Below are 21,701 nucleotides of genomic sequence, written 5' to 3'. Positions count from 1 at the left end.
CAATCAGTAAATACTGAATGAATGAATGAATGAACAAACGAACAAATGAGTGCTCAAGGGACAATGGCTCATGGAAAGTGATGCCTTCTACGTTCTAAAGAAAGGAGGGATGTGGGAAAATATCACAACCTCAATTACGGTGTCTAGTTTAAGATGAACTAGAATGCTTCCAGTTTCCTTACAAGGGTAAAATAAAAGGGCAACAAGAAATACACTGGAAATTCACATCAAGAAAACCACCAAGGAGCAGCTGGAAGTCCATATGGCCAGATAAATCTACAGGGAGAAGCTGATACTAGTCAAAAGCGTCATAACAGGTACCTCTCCCCTCTGATCTATTCACCTGGGAGGCATTTGGGCACATCAAAAAGGACAATGATTAAAAATTAGAAACTGGTGTAATCTGCTGTTGGCTCTATCGTTATCTGGCTGTTAGAGTTAGGTTAGCTTGGGGCCATTCTTTTCCTGCTCTTCTGCCCAGCAAGCAGGACTCCACCACCCACTCTGTTCTCTCAAAGAATTTTTGAATGAATGTAATCAGATATTAAGTGCCTCAGCAAAGAGGAAACATTATAGATCCACAGGGAATCAGCCCTAGTCCTGTTCTTTACCTGGAAGACCCCCTGGGCATCAGCTGCCACTGCAGCATGGAGAGGGCAGCGGCCCATGTTGTCCTGCGCGTTGGCATCTGCACCTGCATCCAGGAGACGCTTGGCAGCATCGGCCCTTGAGTAGCGGGCTGCAAGGTGCAGCGCCATCTCACCGGTCCGGTCTGTCTGGGCCTGCAGGCTGGCACCTTGGTAGACCAAGTCTGTGATGATGTTGGCAGAAGAGTCCTCTCCATCTTCATCGTCATCGCTCATATCTGAGCTGCCTCCTCGGAGAGAAGCCAGCATCAGTGGGGTGCACCCATCTATAAGAAAGGAATTTTCCAAAAAGTATTCAAGGAGGAGAAGGACATTAATGTTCAATTAGCCCAACTGTTGGAACAGTTCCATCTGAATAAAGTTATTCTTGTGGGGGAAAAAAATCCCTAGGCTCCCCGTGGTAACTGGCAATTAGTTTTATATCTGCCACCTACTTTTCCTCTAATAATGTCCTTTCTGTGAAGAGTAATGGGAAAGTAAGAGTCTAAGTTAGGGCTCTCCTCTAAGTTAAACAAATCTTTGTGTTTAAATTCCTAAGTGCTATGTTATTTTAAACTGGGCCACATTTTAAAATGTCCAGTGTTAATAGAATGATATGCACTAAGGTATCAACTAAACTAATTTTCTATCCTTCTGCTTTGGGATATTACTTTTCTATTTTTTTTTTAAGATTTTATTTATTTATTTGACAGGCAGAGATCACACATAGGCAGAGAGGCAGGCGGAGAGAGAGGGGGGTAGAGAGAGAGAGAGAGAGAGAGAGGTGGAAGCAGGCTCCCCGCTGAGCAGAGAACCCAACGCGGGGCTCGATCCCAGGACCCTGGGATTATGACCTGAGCTGAAGACAGAGGCTTTAACCCACTGAGCCACCCAGGCACCCCTGGGATATTACTTCTCTAAACTACTAAAATATTTCCCATATAATCAGCCTACCTATTCCCAAGCGTGCTGTACATGAGACAATGTGAAACTTTCCATTCTTCTCACACAGGTTTATGATTTCTGCATGCCTGTATTCCCTAAGCATTCATTTCCTCATGCTGATTTCATCTGTGCAATCAGCAGGGGGCATATCACCAAGTGGAGCAGACACAGGCACAACCCAGAACCAAGGGCAGGCATGGCAGGTGGAAAGGGGGAGGCTTGCGGCTGCTGACCTGGGCCACGGACATTCACGTCTAGCACGTCCACCTCCTGCTCCGCCTGTGGAGGAGTGAGCGCCAGCGACGGTGTCCTGCGGATATCTGCAGCCTCAAGGTGCTGCTGTGTCCATGGACGTCGATCGATGGCATCATCTTCCTCTGAGAGCAAAGCCTCATCTTCAGCCTGACAGAGGAAAACAGTGCTCCTTGTTGACCTGGCCCACCATTAGGAACTGTGGACAAGGAGCTAGTCCAGAGTCTTCCACTCATTTCTCTGTCCTTCTACTCCACCCTCCAGGGCATCATCCACACCAGCTTCCTGCTGCTCCCAGGAGGTGGGTCCTGTCACCCTCTTCTACACCATCCATACAACTCTCTCAACTTCCCCATCCCAAACTCCAGGCTTCAGCCTTAATATGCCATCTATTTCACCTACCAAATACGCTGTCTACAGATCCCCAAAGCACCATTTCCTTGCTTCTGGACTTTTGCCTGTGTTGTCCCTGATGTCTGCCATGTCTTTGTCTAACTCCTACCTACCCTTCAAATAGAATTGGACTTTAATTCCTCTGGTGGGTCCCAAAAAGCACTCTCTGCTTACCTCTACTTAACTATTGTGTTAAGTGCTTACAAGCCATTACATGGCAGTCTCTACCACTGGAGAGTAAGGTTCATGAGACAGGAAATAAGCCTTAGTCAACACAACTTCCCTCTACCTAACACAGTGCCCAGCACATAGCAAGCACCAGGGATATACTTGTTGGGCAATAATTACTATACTAATTTAAAAAGCAGTTACCCTTTATTGAATATTTACTATGTGATAGAAAATGGGTAGGGCACTTTACATGTATTGCCATATTTTATCTTCACAACTCCCTATTTTACAGATAATGACAATCAGTTACAAAGAAGTTAAGTAATTTTCTAGCTACCAAGTAGCAGAGTTTGGGATCCAAATCCAGTTCTGATTGTAACTAAAGCAATGTTATTGCCGTCATCCAGTACTGCATCCCTGTATTCCTCAAGCATGCATATCTTCAAGCCACTTTAGAATATCATGGATATATGCATATCCCAGCCATGTACAGGTATGGATGGATGGTCTCCTTTTTTATATCAGCTTCAGCCTGATCTACCTCTTACTTCTATATGGTTTTAATTTTCTGGGTTCAAGATGCAGAACCTTCAAATTCAATGGTCACTGCCTTTCTTCTGTGTATCTACAACTTCCTTTCTAGAAGGACTATCCAGAGAGGATAAGAGAGAGATCTAGCCAAAAAAGAAGTAAGTTTTAATACACATCAGTCCTTATTTGGCTACCATCAGCATGATTCTGAAGGAAGAAGCCATGTCTGTTTTATTATTTTTAAAGAGTTCTTACTGAAACACATATGGAGGAAACCCAAGGCCATTGATGACATAACAATTTTTACCTTTCAGGACAACCGGGGTTAGCCATTGCCTGGGCAGCATATAAAGACTATCACCCTGTTCTCCCATTTGGGACACTCCAGATACCAAAAGACAGAAATATGAAGTGTGACCAGATAGTGGCTGACAATGGTGGTTCTACCATGGCCAGCTTACCTTGGCTTTCTTTGGCTGGGGCCCTTCATCATCAACCCAATGTTCACTTGTTCCAGAACCAATTAGGTTAGCCTCTGAGACTTGCACAGAGAGATTTCTGACAGGACAAAATTAAGAAGGTAAAAAACAAGAGCAGAGGTTATATCGTAAACTAATATAGTGGTTTTTAATACTTTTCTATGGCTATCCTCAAAGATTTTCAGGGGCTGTGGCCCAGAAAGGGTGGGTAGTATTTTATGTCCCACTGCCTGAGTAGAAGTCCTTTCCTTTCCCACGGATCAAGAGCTTACAACAAAAGTATGCCTCTACAAAGAAGCTGAGCACTACCACTTAAATATGTACTTAACAGAAGCATCCGGACTCTATTATTTCATCGTCACTCAGCAGGAATTCAGAATCATGGTCAAGTGTGATAACGTGGTATCGCCAGAGCTTGAAATTTAAAATCACAATTCAACAAGATCTCCTTTCTGATCTATCCCTGCTTTTTACTACTGTCAATAGTAGTTTGCTGGTAAACCATCTTACTTCAGCCCCACAGCATCCTGTCCCACTGGCTCACGACGCTTGTGATTGCTGGAGTCTCGGCGAAGGGTAAAACCTTCAGGCAGCCAGAGGGAGCCATGTTTACGCTTTCGTTTCGCCATGATTACTCCCAGCAGGATAATAAACAGGATAATGACAACAGCCACAGCAAGTAGATACAGAAGCTGAGTGGGTTTTGGAGCCAGAGATTCACCTGGAAGTGCAGAGGGACAGGGAAAGTGCTGAATAAACCTCTCAATATTAGCATAACTTCATTTAGAAGGCATGGATTGACTGACATCACCAGCCCTGAAAAACAGAGCTGCACATTGAAAAGTGTGCCCTTTTCTCCCTGCCCCCAAGTAACGCCTCCCCTGCCCCAAACTTTCCCCTTAACACCAGTGCTACTCACTGACGACAGACACAAGAGGGTAGGACAGGGTCCCTTGGATGGCATGAGAAGCCAGAAGAGCTGCTGCTGCATCTGTGTTCTTGAAACACTGATCTGAATCTTGAACACACTGGCGGTTGTCAATTTCCAGAAATACCTTAGAGCTGTGGGATGCCAAGGGAGATGGTGAGAAAACAGAAAGGTGTCAGTTAAACAGCGAAGTTAAAAAGGATTACATGAGCCTTCCTTCCTCACCTTCAGCACTGGGCTCTCCAGCTCTGTGAGGCTTCCTTGAAAGATCTTAGAAATTAAGATCCTGTCCCTTCAGATCCTAACCACTAATTCCCACTTGGACTCTGTCTCACCTTCCTTGGCCTGGCTGAGTCTGCGCCTTCTGACTGAGGCAACACAAGATCAAGTGAGGAAAGTGGGTAAAGCTGGTTCTCATTCTCCTTTGTCTCTGCATCTGGATCCTAGCTAGCTAGAATTGTGGGATATACCAACAAAAAGTGGGGTGCAAAGACACAATTTAAGATGATTATAAAGACTTCTATGAATAGAAGGCAATGATTATCACAAAAGAAGAGTAGTACTGAAGGGATCTGAGGCAACCCTGGCAAAGGGTTACGGATTCTGGCATTTGAGGAGGCCTCCCTGACATCCTGCCTTCTGCTTGCTCCAATGCACCTCTCAGGATACCAGGACCAAGGCAAACCTTTACTTTTAAACACACATAATGGCAAATGGGTTTGTCTCACTTGGTGGGCTGTTCTACTTCTCTGAGCTCTGCGTTTTAACAGGTTCAGTTATAACCTCTGTGTATCAAAGTACTTAGCTTTATAAACTTTAAGAAGTTTAGAAGTAAGCTTTAAGGGGTCTAGAAACCAAACACCTACCCAGCCACCTCCTGTTCTTGATCATCAGGAAGGGACCTGCGAGTCATCCTCTGCTTCTTCATGGCAGCCGACTTCTCACCATAGTAGGGGTAGACCATGAGTGCCCCCTGCGAGTCCCGTTTAATGTGCAGGTTGGTATGCAGCAGGGTACCCAGTGCCCGCAAGAAGCTGCGGGCGTCCTGGAGCAGCTGCTCCGGGGGCATGAGCACCACTATAATCAGGGTCCCCTCTGCCAGGTTCTCTGGCCGGTCAGCAGCACAGTCCAGCCCGTCCCAGCCGCACTCCTCACTGTTGCACCCCTGGTCACAATGGTTGTCTTTGAAGTGGTCTGCACAGTATTTGTCATACCTAGGCAGGAGGCGGAAGCGCGAGAGAACAAGGAAACAGTTCAGAATAGACTGCCGCATTATTTGGTTCTCTACTTGGAACTACTGTGGCTTTCCCCACCCATCTCCTGTGGCCCAGATCAGGTCCCTTTGCCGAATCTCCTATCCCCAACAGCACAGAGTACATATCATCTAGTGCTCCCCACAAGAGAAAAAACACTGTGCTGCTTCCTATGCTGCAGGGCTCACAGCCCCCCAGGCAGCTGGTGATCTTGTTAAGTCAGATTTGTAAGCAAAGCCGCACACCTGAAACAAAAATCAACCAGGTACACGTTTCCTCTTTTTTTTTTTAAATCCACTATCCCTAGTGAGTTAACAGTGAACTCCTGGAAGTAAAAGATGCCTCCAGGAACTGAACCATCAGGGCTCTACAGAGGATCATGTCAGTATGGCCCATTTCCTTCCCAAACAAGACTGAATCTTAGCTCTGGAAGGCAGGTGCAGAGAGGTGCATGCCATACACGGGACCAGATTTAAATCTGTGCCAGAGCACATAGAGTCTCTTTCAAATACTGGGAACAGGAAATTGAGTCTCCAAATCTAAATGCTGCACAAATCATTTCATCTCCCCCTCCTCCCCACTCCCATCCCTTGAGAGTTATGCCACTGGTACAACTTGCCACACTGGCTCATTGAATTTGGGAGTTGGCAGTAACTGTATGTGCTCTGGCAAGTTCTCCAACCTCCCACGTCTCAGTTCCCTCACCTGTGAAAGACCATTGACAGTAATTATGCCTCATAAGATTGTTGAGAGCTCACTGAGGTTAAATTAAATGGAAGAGCTAAAAGGAAAGTTGTTATTTAACCATAAAGCACCTTGTAACTGCCATAGTAACGACTACGAGGGTTAAGTAGCCTGATCTGGTTTATGCTTCCTGATAAACCTAGATGGGGAAACCCTGTCTAAAAGAAAGGGATGGGGTAAACAGAGAGAGGTACAGACCTTTTCATTCATCCTGCAGGCAGATTATGTGAGAGGCTGCCTGGGAATGGGTAACACCACTTCCAAAACTTATTTCCCCTAGGAGGTCGTGAGAGCAGCAGGTGAGAAGGCAGAGAGAGGCAGAGAGAGGGTGGCTGCGCATGAGCATTCCTGGACCTCTGTCAGTAAGGGGGAGCACAGGGCAGCGTGCGGCGGGGCAAGGCTGACACCAGGAAGAGGGTCTCAGGGCACCAGTCTGAACAGCAGAGGCAGCTTGGGCTGAAGCCCTGGAGTGGTTAGGAGCAAGAACGAGGAACTGATGTGTGTTAGTGATAGTCTCCCTCAGCTTCTGGGGACCCTGGACTCTTACTTGCATGTCTTGCTGTTCCCCTGGCATTCAAAATTGTCAAAAAGGCACTCGGCTGTGTTACACAGCTCATCACACTGGTTGTTGATGTAATCCCAGCAGGGAAGTGGGGAAGAGCAGTTGGCCCAGGGGTTCTCCATGGTCAGGGAACAGTCACCCCCATCCCACTGGCAGGCATGGCTGTTGCAGGCCTCATCGCAGACGCCGTCCCGGGCTTTGTCGGCACAGTACTGGCTCAGGCAGGTGGCAGGAGGGGTGCTGGTGGGGGCCATGTAAAGTTCACAGTGGCTGCCCCAGAATGGTGGAGAACACTGGCAAGAGTAGTAAGGAGGCTGGCGCTGAGGATAACAGCTACCCCCATGTTGGCAGGGACTACTGGCACAGCCTGATTCGCAGTCCTGGGGGTTGGGGCAGAAGCAGCGGGGGCCTGAGGCCGTGTGCACACACTGCTCCCCTCTCCTGCACTTCACTTGTCCGCAGCTGCTCTGGCATCTTGCCCCGGAGAATCCCTGTGGAAATCAGTGAACAAATGAGGATAGTGGGCCTCATTTTTCCTCCCAATCCCTTCTCTGCCATACCTCTAGACAATAAAGATTAGACACATGGCTAAGATCCCTCCATGTAGCCTCCTGCACCATGTTCTAGGAGGAGGCCTCTTCAAGTTGACCTAAGGTCAGAGATGAAGGTTCCATGGCATGAATGTAGAATTCGTTCACTTTAAGAACTCACTTCTAGAAATTAAATCCACAGGTCATAGGTGGGATAAAACTCAGATAACACTGTATATATAAGCAACTTCCTAGCTGTCCTTAGACCATTTATATAATGGGTTTTGGGGCGGGGGAGAGAGACGTTATTTCAGGAGTCTGGAGCATCTAATAAGCTTTCCGTGTCATTTTATTCTTATACTTCCTGCTCAGCCAGACCAAAGTTACTGCACAGGTCTCCCTTCGGTATGTCCTCACACAGAGTGATCTCTGTTTTAGGGAGGTTTTAGCCCCTGGCAGAGGACAAAGAGTTTTCACACCAAATGGCTAAAAATAGGCTTCCTTCTAGTATAATAAGCAGCTTGCTCCCAAATAGTCCCTGCTAAGGAGTATAAGCAGAGTAGCATTTCCAACCAACTCTGCCCCAGTCTGGGAGGTAAGACTACCCTCTGGCACACCCAGAAGCCAGAGACACTAGTCTTGTTTTCAAGAGAATATTCCACCACTTCCTGTGGATTTCTCTTAGTGCTTCTAAAGACTGAGAGTCATAGAATAGGGAGCTCACTCTTTCTGGGAGTATCTTAACAGCTTTAAATGGGAAACCCCAGCACTTTTTTGTGAAGGAGCTAAAATTAATCAATCTCCACACCAAGAAGTTCCAGATGGAGTGTGGAAAAATCAGGTTTAATCTCAGCTTCATCCAGGCTGTGTGAAAGAGAGCATGCCCCTTAAATAGACGACATGGCACTTACCGGGGGACAACGACAAATGAAACCATCAGGCATGTTGCTGGCCACAGCACAAGTCCCCCCATTCAGGCAAGGCATCTGGGGACACACATCGATGAAAGTTTCACAGTGACGACCTTAAAGCAGAAAATAGAAAAGAGTTTTAAAAGGGAGGAGTAGTAACTGCAGTTACTGAACAGAGTGCTGTTGGGACCGGAGCTAGCCAAACGGTGAGGGATGGGGCAAGAGGTGTGAGCTGAGTCCTAAGCCCAAGGGAACATGAAAAGATGAGGAAAACACTAATTAGACCACCACTGGCTCAGGCCAATATCCTCATCTGTCTTGCCCCACAGTAAGTATATGTGGCACACATCCCCAACAGACTCACAAAACAGGGTGGACAGGGATGTGAAAAATCACTCTAATCTGACAAAAAGAGAAGAAAAAGAAAAGGACACCTTAGCTTTTTAATTTTTTTTCTTTTTTTTTCCTCTAGTTTTATTATTAACTTTTTTATTTCTTTTTAGCGTAACAGTATTCATTGTTTTTGCACCACACAGATATTTTAGCTTTCATAAACCAAAAGAAACATTTACCAAAACCATTCAGTGCCTTTTGTTAAAACTGTCAACTTCACAGCAGAGGCTACACTGGGCCAACACATCCAAGTGGTGATTTGTAGCTTACAGAGAATTTTCATCTGTAATATCTCTTTTCAGTCATTTTCTAGCCATTCTGTAATCTGATCGGCACTGCTTTAAAATAGAGCTGAGTTTTTTCCAGAGTTAATTTCCTCTAGAGACAGTTCTAAAACAGAAGGCATCTCGAGGCCACTGCTGCATGATAAAGTGAAGTGAGCAGCTGGAACCTAGGGGAAGACCTGGAGACACAGCTGGTGCCTCCTGGAAAATGGCAGGAGATGGGTCCCATCTGGCCCGCAGCCATGGACAAAGAGAAGAGGGGTTTTCAAAAGGAAATTAAAATAGTCATAGTTTTGGCCAGTCAGGATTAAGAGGCAAGGGTTACATGTGCCTGCCTCTTCAAATCACAGCAGCAGCCGCTACCCAAGAGCAGCTGTCACATGGACATGGGGCTCAGGGACAGATGACCCCTCAATGTCCATCTCAGCAACCGCCTCCCACAATAATTACACCCAGTGAGCTCAAGGGACTCTTTTCAATCACAAACGCAGACAATGCATCACTACTCCTTCCTGGTGGTGGGAGCCAAATTCAAGGTTGTCTTCAATCCTTCCTTCATCTGTTTCCCTCTTTCTTTGTAAGTGCTTGTCAGGGTTTCCAAAAAATGGAAGCCTCAGAGGCAATGAAAGAAACAGCAGCCAGGTTTGCTTCTCTGGCTTCCCAAGCACCTCATGGCCAACATGAAGCTGCCGGACAGACTGTTCACACTGTGTCCAGCATTGCCCCAATGGGCATGATGTTCATAATGGACTGTTTCTTTTTTGATATTGCATCCAGGCACCTTCCACAGTGCAAAATACCTCCCATTCTTCATAAATTACCAAAGTTCTTAAAGGTAACATCTCTTTAAAATTGGAAGGAAGGAGGTCTAAAGATGGGCTCACAATACAGCTGAGTCCAACTTGCCAAATTAGTACTCAGGAGACTACTGTAGCCTATCACCTGACTCCCAAGGAATACTACTATAGCATAAAATCTGGAACGACTCCAGAAATGCCAGGCAGACTTCTGAGTATCTGATGACACTGCCACTGTTAGACACTATTGTAGTCCCCCAAAGTCACAAAGCTGCCCATCTTCAGAAATAACTAATAAGTGTCTATGACAAGCGCCCATTCTGAGACAGGACCTGGTCATCTTTATGCTCTGTGAAGATAAAGAAGAAGCTTGAGAAGAGACTGGGAGCATGGCCAACTCTTAGCTGTGCAGGTAATACACCTGTAGTTTTCCAGTACATACCTTCATGAACTGGTTTTGCTTAAACACATCCCAATTCAGACCTACTCCTCTTAGGTGACCCAGAAGATCCTAATCATCTCTGGGTTCCAGACATGGAGAGAAGGGGCAGTGACTACCCAGTAACCCAGGTTATTACATGCCAAAGGAGATAGGGTGATGAAGCCAGAGCAGACACATGGTTTCTGAACACATTATTTTCCTCAGATGAAAGAGTTCTGTGGATGAATTTGGTGTTGGCAGCACAGCAATGTGAATGTATTTAATACCACTGAACTGTACACTTAAAAATGGTTAAGATGGGGGTGCCTGGGTGGCTTAGTGGGTTAAGCCTCTGCCTTTGGCTCAGGTCATGGTCTCAGGGTCCTGGGATCGAGGCCTGCATCGGGCTCTCTGCTCAGTGGGGAGCCTCCTTCCCCACCCCCTCTCTCTGCCTACTTGTAATCTCTCTCTGTCAAATAAATAAGTAAAATCTTTTTTAAAAAATGGTTAAGATGGTACACATTGTTATGTGTATTTTGCCCCAATTAAAAAGTGTTATTTTGCTCAACCACTCCCAGCATTCTATTTCTTTTTTTGTATTTCTGCCCTAGTATGATATCATCAGTGTATAACAAAAGAGAAAGCACCTCAGGAAAAACAAAAAAGGCAGAGAGGTAGACTCTAATATCCATGAAGCACAGACCTGAGGAAAAATTGTGCCTCCGAACTAAGCTGGCCTAGTTTTTCCTATGTAAGAAAAAAAAGCTACATTGGGTTCAGTAGGTGACATACGCCCTTCACTCAAATTTCCTCACTCAAAGCCCCTCCGAGGTAGAGTGCTGGGGGTGCTGGAGAGACTCTCACCAGTGAAGGCGTTGCGACAGACACACAGGTAGTCATTGGTTAGCTGGATGCAGTCCAGGCTTCCCTCAGAGCTGCAGGGGTTTGAGAGGCACTCGTTGATGTCCCCCTCACACCGCTCTCCGGCAAAGCCAGGCAGGCAGCGACAACTGTAGCCCCCGATCCTGTCCACGCACTGACCACCATTAAGGCAGTGGGGACCCCCGGCACAGTCATCAATGTTCTCTTCACAAAGCAGGCCTAGAGGAAAGAGAGAAGACACAGAGAATGATGACATTCTTTGGAACACTGCTTTCCAGCTGAAGAGAGCAGTTATTCAGGTTACACGTCTCAATCTGCGATGGGGCCTTTTAGGTCAGGCAAGGAGAAGCTGCCGTCCTCCTGGTGACCAGTAAGGGCCAAGGAAAGAATGTGTTCAGGTCTTCACAGGTACTCTCCCAAACAATCCACTGAAGCAGTCCCCTGGGCAGTAGCCAGCATTCTTTGTTCCACCTGAGAGACGGGGAGACTGGAGCTCAAGAGACACTCAGCAATTTTCATTACTTTATTCCCATTATTCAAACTATAAAAACAGTTCAAAAGAGACTCTTACAATCAGGACATAGATTATAAGTATGTAAAAATATTGTTAAGAACTAGAACTTAATTTTGAGTGATATAGTTAGGTTTTAGACCACTGACTTTTTTCCTGTAAAATAATGTGTACTAGTTGTTTATTTTTAAAAATTTTAGGGAAAATATCCTGTTGAGAGCTCAAAGGTTATTCCATTTAAAATAGCACTCATTTAATGTACTAGAGATGCAAGTGAGCCATCTAGTATGATATCTGTAAATATTCTTGAGAGTACAAAAGAAATTAATAACAATTCTAGAGATGATTCCATGAATGATTTAAAAAATGACAAAAGAAAGGAAAACAGTTATTTATTCTTGCCACTTATATTTGTAGCATACATTAAGATAAGCAAGACTATTAAAAAGGAAAAAGAGGGCACCTGGGTGGCTCAGTCAGTTAAGTGTCTGACTTTGGCTCAGGTCACGATCCAGGGTCCTGGGATGGAGCCCCACCTTAGGCACCATGCTCAGTAGGGAGTCTACTTGTCCCTCTCCCTCTCTCTCTGTCCCTCCCCCCTGCTCATGCTCTTTCTGTCTCTCTCTCAAATAAATAAATAAAATCTTTTTAAAAAAAGGATGAAAAGACCTCATTTTCAATAGCAATATCAAAAGACAAAATTATAGGAATAATCTTAAAAAGAAATGTACTATAGCTATATGAAAACTTTAAAATAGCCCTGAAAGACACAAAAGGAGATCTGAATAAATGAGAAGATGTTATGATTTGGTTAGGAAGACTCTTCCTCATAAAGACGTCAGTTTTCCTTACACAGATTCCTAAATTTAATATGACCCCCATACAGAATGCCACCAGAATTTTTTAATTTAATTAATTTTTTAATGGATAATCTGACTCTAAAGTTATATGAAAAAATAAACTATAACCATAGCCTGGAAAACCCTGAAAACAAAGATCCTTAATAATTAAAACAGAGTGGTATTGATAAATTAACAGAATAAAGCAGAATAAAGCAAAAAAAAAAAAAAAAAAAAGAAAGAAAAAGAAAAAGTTCAGAATAACACCCAGTTACACAAGGAAATTTAGAATTTGATAAAGTTGCCATCTCAAATTATTGCATAAAAGACCAAATATTCAGTAAATTGTGTTGGGAAAAATCAGTAGCCATATGGAAAAAAGTGCTACAATATTCTAGTACTTGAAGAAAATATGGGAGAATTCCTTTATAAATTTATAGAGTGTAGAAGGTATTGCTGACAAGGATTCAAAATCCAGAAGCCATTAAAAAAAAAAAAAAGGTTGATAAATCCAATCTGATTAAAAGGAAAAAGCTCCAAGGGTGCCTGCATGGCTCAGTCAGTTGAGCATCCGACTCTTGGTTTCAGCTCAAGTCATGATCTTGGGCACCTAAGACTGAGCCCCCCTTGAGCTCTGCATTCAGCGCAGAGTCTGCTTGAGATTCTCTCTCCCCCTCTCCATTTGCCCCTCTCCCTGCTCTCTCTCTAGAATAAATAAATCTTAAAAAAATAAAAATAAAAAGCTCTGCATGAAAAAAATTATAAAAAAAAATCAAAGACAAGAAATAATATATTGACAATATTTTGTATCATAGTTAATCTCTATAAAATATTAAGATGATCAATGTAATAGGGGAAAAAAGATATAGATAGAAACAGAGAAACCACTGAAAGAGGAAAACCAAATGACTCATAGATGAGAATACATTTATCCTGACTGAAAAGAAGCCAGTATGCTCAGACACTATGAATCAGCAATATTAACCTAAGTTACAAATGCACATAATTCTCTAATCCAGCAATTCCATTTCTGTAAATTTATCTACAAATATACACATGCAAGAAACCCAAAGTTCTATTACTAGGACTTTGGTTCTATATACTCTACTCAAAATTCTACAGGATGAAAAAGATTAAGGAAGTTCTATAAATTGATATGGAACCATCTCCAATTAAGTAAAAAAAAAAAAAAATCAAGTGTAAGAGTTTATCTAATACCCTATCTTCAAAGTAAGAAGAGGGGTAAATAAAAATATCTTTGTATTTGGCTTCTATATATGTAAGGAAATTCTGAAGGGCACATTAAAAAAAAAACTAGAAGATACACAAGAAAGTAAAACAAAGTGGAGGTTATTTGCTTATGGGAGAGGGAGAACTAGGTATAGGGAAGGGGAATGGAAAGAGAATTTTCACTTTATGCTTTTGTTACATGTGTATGTATTTAAGAATGTGTGTGTCTATATATAAAATTTGGGACGTGTACATATATTACCTATTTGCAAACTAAATAAAAAACAAGACAGTAAAAAACAAAACAAGTTTGTGATCCCACTGACACTGAATATTTGGTAATTAGGAGCTGCTAGCAAAATGAACACTGATGCCTAGCGTCCCATCAGAATGGAACCAGCAGTAATACACAGACCTATTGATTGAGAATGAGCTCAACCTCTGCCCGAAGCAAGGTAGTAGGGATAAGCACAACAGTTAGCTCTGGACCTGGAACCAGAGGTGCCCCCAGGCCAAGATCCAAAGCTCAGGAGTACTGAAATAAAAACAATCATTGTGATAACTCTCACAATGAACTTATAGGATTTGACAGTCCCCTGGAGGCTGACCAATGGCCAGAGAAGTCAAGCCAGGAGAAATAAATACCAGTCTACATACCTAACCAAGCACACATAGTATGATAACTCAATGAATTCTAAGCATGATAAATTCAAAGAGATCCAAACCTACACATATCATAAGCAAAAGGTCATAAGGAGAGAGCATTTTGAAAGTACCAAGGGAGAAGCAACTTATCACAAACAAGGAATCCTCAATAAGGTTAACAGCTGATTTCTCCTTAAAAGACAAAAAAACCCCTGCAGGTCAAAAAGCAGTAGGATGCCAACAATGAATCATAGAACACTACATCAAAAACTAATGGTAACTGACATAATAAAAAAAAATTATTAAGAAAAAGCAGTAGAGGGGCGCCTGGATGGCTCAGTGGGTTAAAGCCTCTGCCTTCAGCTCGGGTCATGATTCCAGGGTTCTGGGATCGAGCCCCACATCAGGCTTTCTGCTCAGCAGGGAGCCTGCTTCCCCCCCCCTCTCTTTCTGCCTGCTTCTCTGCCTACTTGTGATCTCTGTCTGTCAAATAAATAAATTGAAAAAAAAAAAAAAAAGAAAGAAAAAGCAGTAGAATGACATATTCAAAATACTAATAGTCAATACTAATAGCAAAACTATTGTTTAAGCCATCCTTAACAAACAGAAAAGAGAACTTTTGTTGCATTATGGAAGGGTCCATTCTAGGACTAACATCTGTAATTCATAGAACATTCATGGTACAGCAGAATTCTTAGTGTGCAATGAATATCTATGTGCTCTCCCACATCTCCAGTCTCTCCTGGAGTCAGATTGAGACCATTTTACTAATTCTGGCCAATGTACTATGAGTAATAATGATGGGTGTCATGTCCAGACTGAGGCAGGGAGAGCTGCTGCATGACCCTACAAGTCTGTCCCTCCTCCTCTGCTGTGGAGGCCTTGGAGGCCAAGTGCTTGCAACCTCATAGCTAGAATACAGAGAGAGACATTCCGACTTTGAGTGACAAACGTTGTTGTGTCAAGCCACTGAGATCTGAGGTTTCATCTGCCACCAGAATCGGAGCTTGTCGTCAACAGTAAAAATGTTAAAAGGAACAAACTAATAATGAATCAAAATCACTTCTACTACTCTTTCAACTATTGATTTCTAGAAAGAGAACTACTCCCCTTTTCACAGGACAAATCTTCCTGTATTTAAAGGCTGTTTCTCTTGAGTTTTCTCTTCCCCTTTAACCTCATTGCTTGGTAACTATCCTATCAGTGGGGGTACTCTCGTATTTTAAGTTAGCCAAACCCTGAACTCAAGGAAGGTAAATTATCAAAGTTCACTGCACAAATGTCTAAGAGAGTATAAATACTTCCCTGATATTCTATTCTCTTCAACACTGAGATTGTGGATGGGCTCAGCTTTTTCCTTTTTACAGGCTGTTCAGAACGGTTATAACTACACCTCTTCTAACAAAGAATACTCTAAGCTCTCTCCAGAAGATTGTTCAGAGGCGGGGCAATGCCCACAGAAGACTGATGCCCCATTGTTCAGTCTAGGGTTAGACTCCGTAGGCTTTACTGCAATTCTTAGTTACAGCCTTAGGGCAACACCTTCCGCACCTGGGCTTATGAAAACAGGCAAATGTTTTCATTTCATTCAATCCCCCACCTTATGGAGGCAATACTTGGCAAGTTTTAAAAAACACAGAAGCTAGTAAATGTGAATTATCTATTCAAGAGGCCACTAGTTATTTTCCCTTGAAGCACCAAGAAATCTTGCTAACCAGGCTAATCTTGTTGCAACACTGCATCATTTCCACATTCCGTGTTTCATGGAACATAAGATGTCAACAACAATCAGAAAGAACTGAGAACATGAGTCAGAACATCAGAGCTAGGCAAGAGATGAGAGAGTGCAATGGCCTGAGTTACCGGAATCCAGAACTAAATGCTTAATTTTTTAAAACCTCCTCCACACTAAAAATGGATTTATAACGTAAGAAAATGCCCTAGATGGAGACGTGTAGGGCTGATGTCATACCTCGAGTGCCTGGTGGACAGGAACACTTGAAGTGGTTCACAAGGTCGACACAGGTGCCTCCGTTCTGGCATGGCTGATTCTGGCACTCATCTACTTCATACTCACAATTGACGCCCTGATACCCTGGGACACACTGATAGGAACAAGCAAATAGGAAGAAACATTGGACCATTGTTGGAAACAGACCACCAGAGCAAATGAAATCCGGAAGGTTGCTGTATACCTCTGCCCACCCCCGGCCCCCACCCAGCTCTTACATGCTTCTCCAGCACCATCACACACCCTACCAATCACCAATCACCTGGTGCAGGGCCAACTTGCAGCATATTGACATTGACATCTTCCAGCTGAAAAGCCACTTTATAACAAAGGCAAGGACTCAACAATCTGAGGGATATTTCAGAGTTGACACTTGTGCAAAACTTTCATCACTCCTCAATTTAGGTTTTCCCATCTTTCAAATAATGCATTCCTTGGTATGCGATGAGGACCCTATGACTCAGTCCAACAGTATGTGTGGACAGTAGTAAACGCACTGCATTTATTGATCTCTAGATTCAGGAACCCTCACATATGTATGAGAAACTGGCTGAGATGGGGGAGGGGTTGTGTTAGCTAACATAGTAGATGCAGGGGTTTGAGGGATTTCAGGGCTGATCAAGGAAAAAAACCCTGACTGTGAGGTGGCTTTATTGGGTAATACTTTGACAGGTTTGCATGTGCGGGCATCCCTCACAGCATGAGACTGTCCAGAGCAGACAAGAAGATAAGGAGAGGAGGGCGCCTGGGTGGCTCAGTGGGTTAAAGCCTCTGCCTTCGGCTCAGGTCATGATCTCAGGGTCCTGGGATCGAGCCCCACATCGGGCTCTCTGCTCAGCAGGGAGCCTGCTTCCTCCTCTCTCTCTGCCTGCCTCTCTGCCTGCTTGTGATCTCTGCCTGTCAAATAAATAAATAAAATATTTAAAAAAAAAAAAAAAAGAAGAAGATAAGGAGAGGAGGGCAAGTGAATTCCAAGGGAAGGGGGTAACAGCGAGGGGGCTTACATGTCTCATGCAGCCAGGCCCCAGTCTTTGGGTCAGAGAGTTCTGAAGGGGAGCACTGGCCTGGGGTCTTTAGGTCCTGGGGCTTACCTATGGCCCAGATATTGGGTGCAGTTTTGTAGACTATGGCATAGTTGTAGACTATGCCAAAGCAGAAAGGCTCTACATGGCTAAAAATATGCTTTATTAGGGCTATTTTTAGAAAAACTGGATGTGTAAAAATTTTAGTTTGGTCCTGGTGGCTTTTGAACTAACAGGTCTTAGCCCTCTCTGAAGGAATAACTGCGAGGCCAATATAAAGAGACCATCGTTAGCTCATTTATGAGAAGTAAAGCTTTTCTCAGTGGTCCTGGGTGGCCTGAATTGGTGTCAAATACAAGTCTCTGGTGTCTTGTTTACATCTTGCTCTACCCATTATCAGCACAACTATCAGGAAGACAATGCCATGTTCCTTCATAGACACACACTTCCTCAGATATATACATGTCATACTTAGTGTGATGCTACATGGAACAGGCTAAGCAACTTCGGGACACACCTCAAAGTGGCTTCTCCTATCTCAGCTGCTATTCAGGAAAGTGCCGGGGCCACTGAGCTACTGGCCTGTGAAATGCACTCTGGCAGTAAAAGTTGGCTCTGAATCCTGAGGCAACTCTATGCAAGTGAGATGGCTTCAGACCTCTATAAAAATACTTTACTAGAGGCATGTGAACTTATTATACAAGGGGATGGAAATTGGTGGTGGTTGGTAAACAATATATAATGGTGACTGGTTAAAAAACACACCTATAAATTGTAAAAACAAGTCACAAGCAGTTAACTTCAGTATGTTAGTGCTCACAAGACCTGCGCCATCTTTGGGAGGTCTCTGACATCTGCCCAATCATCTTACCTCACATCTGTACCCGCCAATGAAGTCCCTGCAGGTGGCTCCGTGCTGGCAAGGGTTGGACGAGCACTCATCGAGCTGCTCCTCACAGTAGCTCCCGGTGTAGCCCAGGGGGCACTGGCAGTGATGCGAGTTGCCAGCATTGATGCAGACACCGGAGTGCTGGCACAGGTGGTCAGTGGACACCCCTAGGAAACCGAGTATGGGAAGAAACATCAAAGAAGAGCACACGTGTCAGGTTCAGACCAACTAATGGTATTCTTATTTAGTTCATGACCCTCAGCACCAGATTTATATTGAAAATGAACCAGCCCTGGGAGTCTGGGGGGCTCAGTTAGGTGTCTGGGTCTTGACTTCGCTCTGGCAGTGATCTCAGAGTTGTGGGATGGAGCCCATGTTAGACTCCATGCTGAGCATGGAGTCGGCTTGAGATTCTCTCTCTCCCTCTCCACTCTCCCCTCCCCGTCACTCACTCTCTAGCTCTCTCTAAAATAAATAAGTAAATCTTAAAAAAAAAGAAAAGAAAAGAGAAGAAATAAGTCCTGAAAGTGGAATATACCTTCATTTCATTTTACATACATTTCTTTTTGGAATCTCTAAGCCTATGCCTCTGCCTTTTCACCTTCCATCTCAGACCCTTTCTGTAGAGCCCTGTCCACCAACCACTGTCTGCTCTCCCATGATTAACAATACCTGCCCTAAAACGCAGCTAGTTGGCCAATACTTTGGGGAGCGACCCTGGAGCCTGAAGGGACAGAGCTCACCTCTGTGGAAAGCTGCCACCTCACAGGACACATTAGGCACATCACAGTAAGCACCAGCCCATCCAGATGGACACAGGCACCGAGACTCTGCTTTTTCCTGAATGCAAGTACCTTTGTTTTTACATGGAGACCGACTACAGAGGTTCACCAGGGTCTGAAACAGAAGGATACAGCAACATCCAAATATCAAAAAAGAAGAAAATAAGTCATACACACTGAATTTTAAGAATCAAAGGAGAGCACACTAATTAAAAAAAAAAAAAAAAGAGCCCTCAGTCACATCTTAAAATAGTCCAATGTTCTCAGGTAATCCAATCATTTTACATAGTCTAATTCTTCTTAGCTCTGCTATTTAAAAAGTTCTTACCACAGAAGTTTAAGCATTTGAGGGAACCTAATAGTTTAAGTTATTCCCTATGTTATGATTATGTCCAGATCTGTGGCCACCCTACAGAGCCAGAAAGAAAGAAATTACAGCTGTCAGACAGGTCCATAACACCTGTGCTGATTCTGTGAGAGAAATCTAAATACGTCTCAGTCAAATCTATCCAAGTGAATACGAGTAAAAGGACTTAAAGCCTGTTAATAAACCTAAAAGTTGTCACAAAGCTTACTTAGAGGGGAGAAAATCAGGCTTATGAAAAACACGAGGCAAAGAGTGTGAGCGGACTAGTCCCATAACTCCATAACTCGCATGTGGTGACTTGATCCCCGGGGAGAGCACGGTCACACTCATGGAGTGTCTGTGAAAGAAGGGGCCAGTGCGTTTGGGTGGAGCACGCCCTGCTACATGTAACCTCACACTGTGAGACTGAGCAAGAGCCCAAGGAAGAATGTCCTTCTGATCCACAGAATCAGCATCAAGCTGTTTAATTTAAAATGCAGAAGTAGATTATTTGCATGTCCAACATAACCAAAGCCTAACTGTAAGTCTAACTAAATTTGGCCACTTAGTTCTAAATTCTCTGGAGTTCTGTTATTCTTTCATCCTATCATTAAGAGGTAAAAATAGCATAAAATTAAATACAATGTGGGGTGCCTGGATGGCTCAGTTAGCATCTGACTTTGGCTCAGGTCATGATCTCAGGGTCCTGGGATCAATCCCCACATCGGGCTCCATGTCCAGCTCCATGCAAAACGGGGAGTCTGCTTGCCCCTCTGTCCCTTTCCTCATTCATTTTTCTCTCTCTCAAATAAATAAATCAAAAATAAATAAAAATAAATAAATACAATGCTGTTTGATATGCAACTCTGGAAAGATTACTTTGCCCCCTTTGGGACTCAGTTCTTCTTTCAAGAAATGAAAGTTTGCCCTCGTTGGCTCTGAGAGTCTATAAAAATGTAAAAAAAATTTTACATATATGAATTTAAAAAAACTTGTGACAAGCTTGGTTTTGAGAATATAACAATACTGCAAGACATAATAATAATCATTATTTTCTGCCTAGATACTGTATCTGATCTTCAAAGACTTTAGACTATTATCTTTCTTTTTGTATTTCCAACATAAATACTATCTATGCACTTATTTTCCACATGTATTTCTCTGCAGTTCTTGGTTAGCCTATTACAACCATCTCATGCTTGTAAATCTGTATAATCTTGCCAGTGTCACCATTTCAGAATCTACCAGCTATTAAGAAGTTATGCAGATTTATCTCAGAGACATCCCCTCTGAGAGCCAGAATCTTCCCGTTTAGAAGGGGCTTATTCTGCTTAGAAGAAAAATAAGTGTAATATTCAGCTACTCTGAGGGAGCTGAGTGGGCTGAAATTTAATTACCTGACAGTTTTTCCCCGTGTAGCCCAAGGGGCAGGTGCAGCGGTAGGTACCCAGACCATCAACACATATTCCTTCATTTAGGCAGGGATGAGAGCTGCATTCATTGATCTCATGGAGGCAGAAGGGGCCAGTGAAGCCCACAGGGCATAAGCAAGTGAAGGAGTTAATCCCGTCGACACAAGTGCCACCATTGAAACAGGAGCTGAGAAGCAGAGAAAGCAATGCCAGCTATGTAATCTGGTTCCTCTGACCTGCTATTTAAAAGTCAGTTTCCTAGAATCTAACATGTTACAGAGGCAAATACTCCTGAGCATCTTAAACTCCTAGAACTAACAAATTTTCTTTTTCCAAATTAGATTAGGTGTCAATCAGCCTGAGTCCCAGCTTCATTTCTACAACCAAAAAGGTTACAGGAGTAACCTGTAAAGTGAGGATTTCCAGGTTTTACCCAGTCCTGTGGTTTTCCATGTATAACATTTCTCTTTATCCCTAAGTCAATTTAATTTATAAGAAAAATGCTAAATAAGTAGGTCTGGACTCTAGATTTCTGAAAGAGAAACAGAACAAACTTGTTGAAAAAAAAAAAAAAACCTGGAAATTACCAAAGAGTAATGACAAATCTGAAAAAAAAAAGGAATTTTAAAATGTCAGCTGAAATGAACAAGGGGCCAAGAGGAGAATGGAACAGCATTATACTTTTCCTATTCCCTAAGTATTAGAAATAAATGATGGTCCGTCCCACTAAGCTTTTCAACCTCTGACCTTTCACTGCTAACTACACATCTACAGGGAATCAGGAAGTAGGCAATAGAAGACAATGGAATGGGACCCAGGTAGCTACCTTACCCTGCCCTGCAACCACAGCATTGCTCTCTGTAGATTTCCCTCCTTTCTCCATTCTCCCCATAAGACAGTGGTGGCTGTTGA

The 21,701-nt window shown here is 43.5% G+C and overlaps 1 protein-coding gene across 1 annotated transcript in view; it reads right to left on the bottom strand.

Annotated features, from left to right (window-relative positions):
* NOTCH2 (notch receptor 2) overlaps positions 1-21,701 on the bottom strand; it is a 174,234-nt gene that overhangs the window by 6,573 nt on the left and 145,960 nt on the right. Inside the window, exons 19-31 of the mRNA XM_080800930.1 lie at positions 20,775-20,976; positions 18,993-19,146; positions 18,232-18,416; positions 16,300-16,432; positions 11,085-11,321; positions 8,326-8,438; positions 6,870-7,375; positions 5,192-5,539; positions 4,317-4,459; positions 3,908-4,118; positions 3,380-3,476; positions 1,805-1,973; positions 612-913 (exon numbers count right to left, since the gene is read on the bottom strand). Of these exons, the coding sequence (XP_080657056.1) occupies positions 612-913; positions 1,805-1,973; positions 3,380-3,476; positions 3,908-4,118; positions 4,317-4,459; positions 5,192-5,539; positions 6,870-7,375; positions 8,326-8,438; positions 11,085-11,321; positions 16,300-16,432; positions 18,232-18,416; positions 18,993-19,146; positions 20,775-20,976 (2,800 nt within the window). The remainder of the gene's footprint in view (positions 1-611; positions 914-1,804; positions 1,974-3,379; positions 3,477-3,907; positions 4,119-4,316; positions 4,460-5,191; positions 5,540-6,869; positions 7,376-8,325; positions 8,439-11,084; positions 11,322-16,299; positions 16,433-18,231; positions 18,417-18,992; positions 19,147-20,774; positions 20,977-21,701) is intronic.

This window comes from Martes martes (genome assembly GCF_963455335.1).
Source record: "Martes martes genome assembly, chromosome: 4".
Taxonomy (NCBI): Eukaryota; Metazoa; Chordata; class Mammalia; order Carnivora; family Mustelidae; genus Martes; species Martes martes.
Note: the sequence above shows the minus strand (reverse complement) of the source record. Positions and strands in the feature narration are given on the sequence as shown.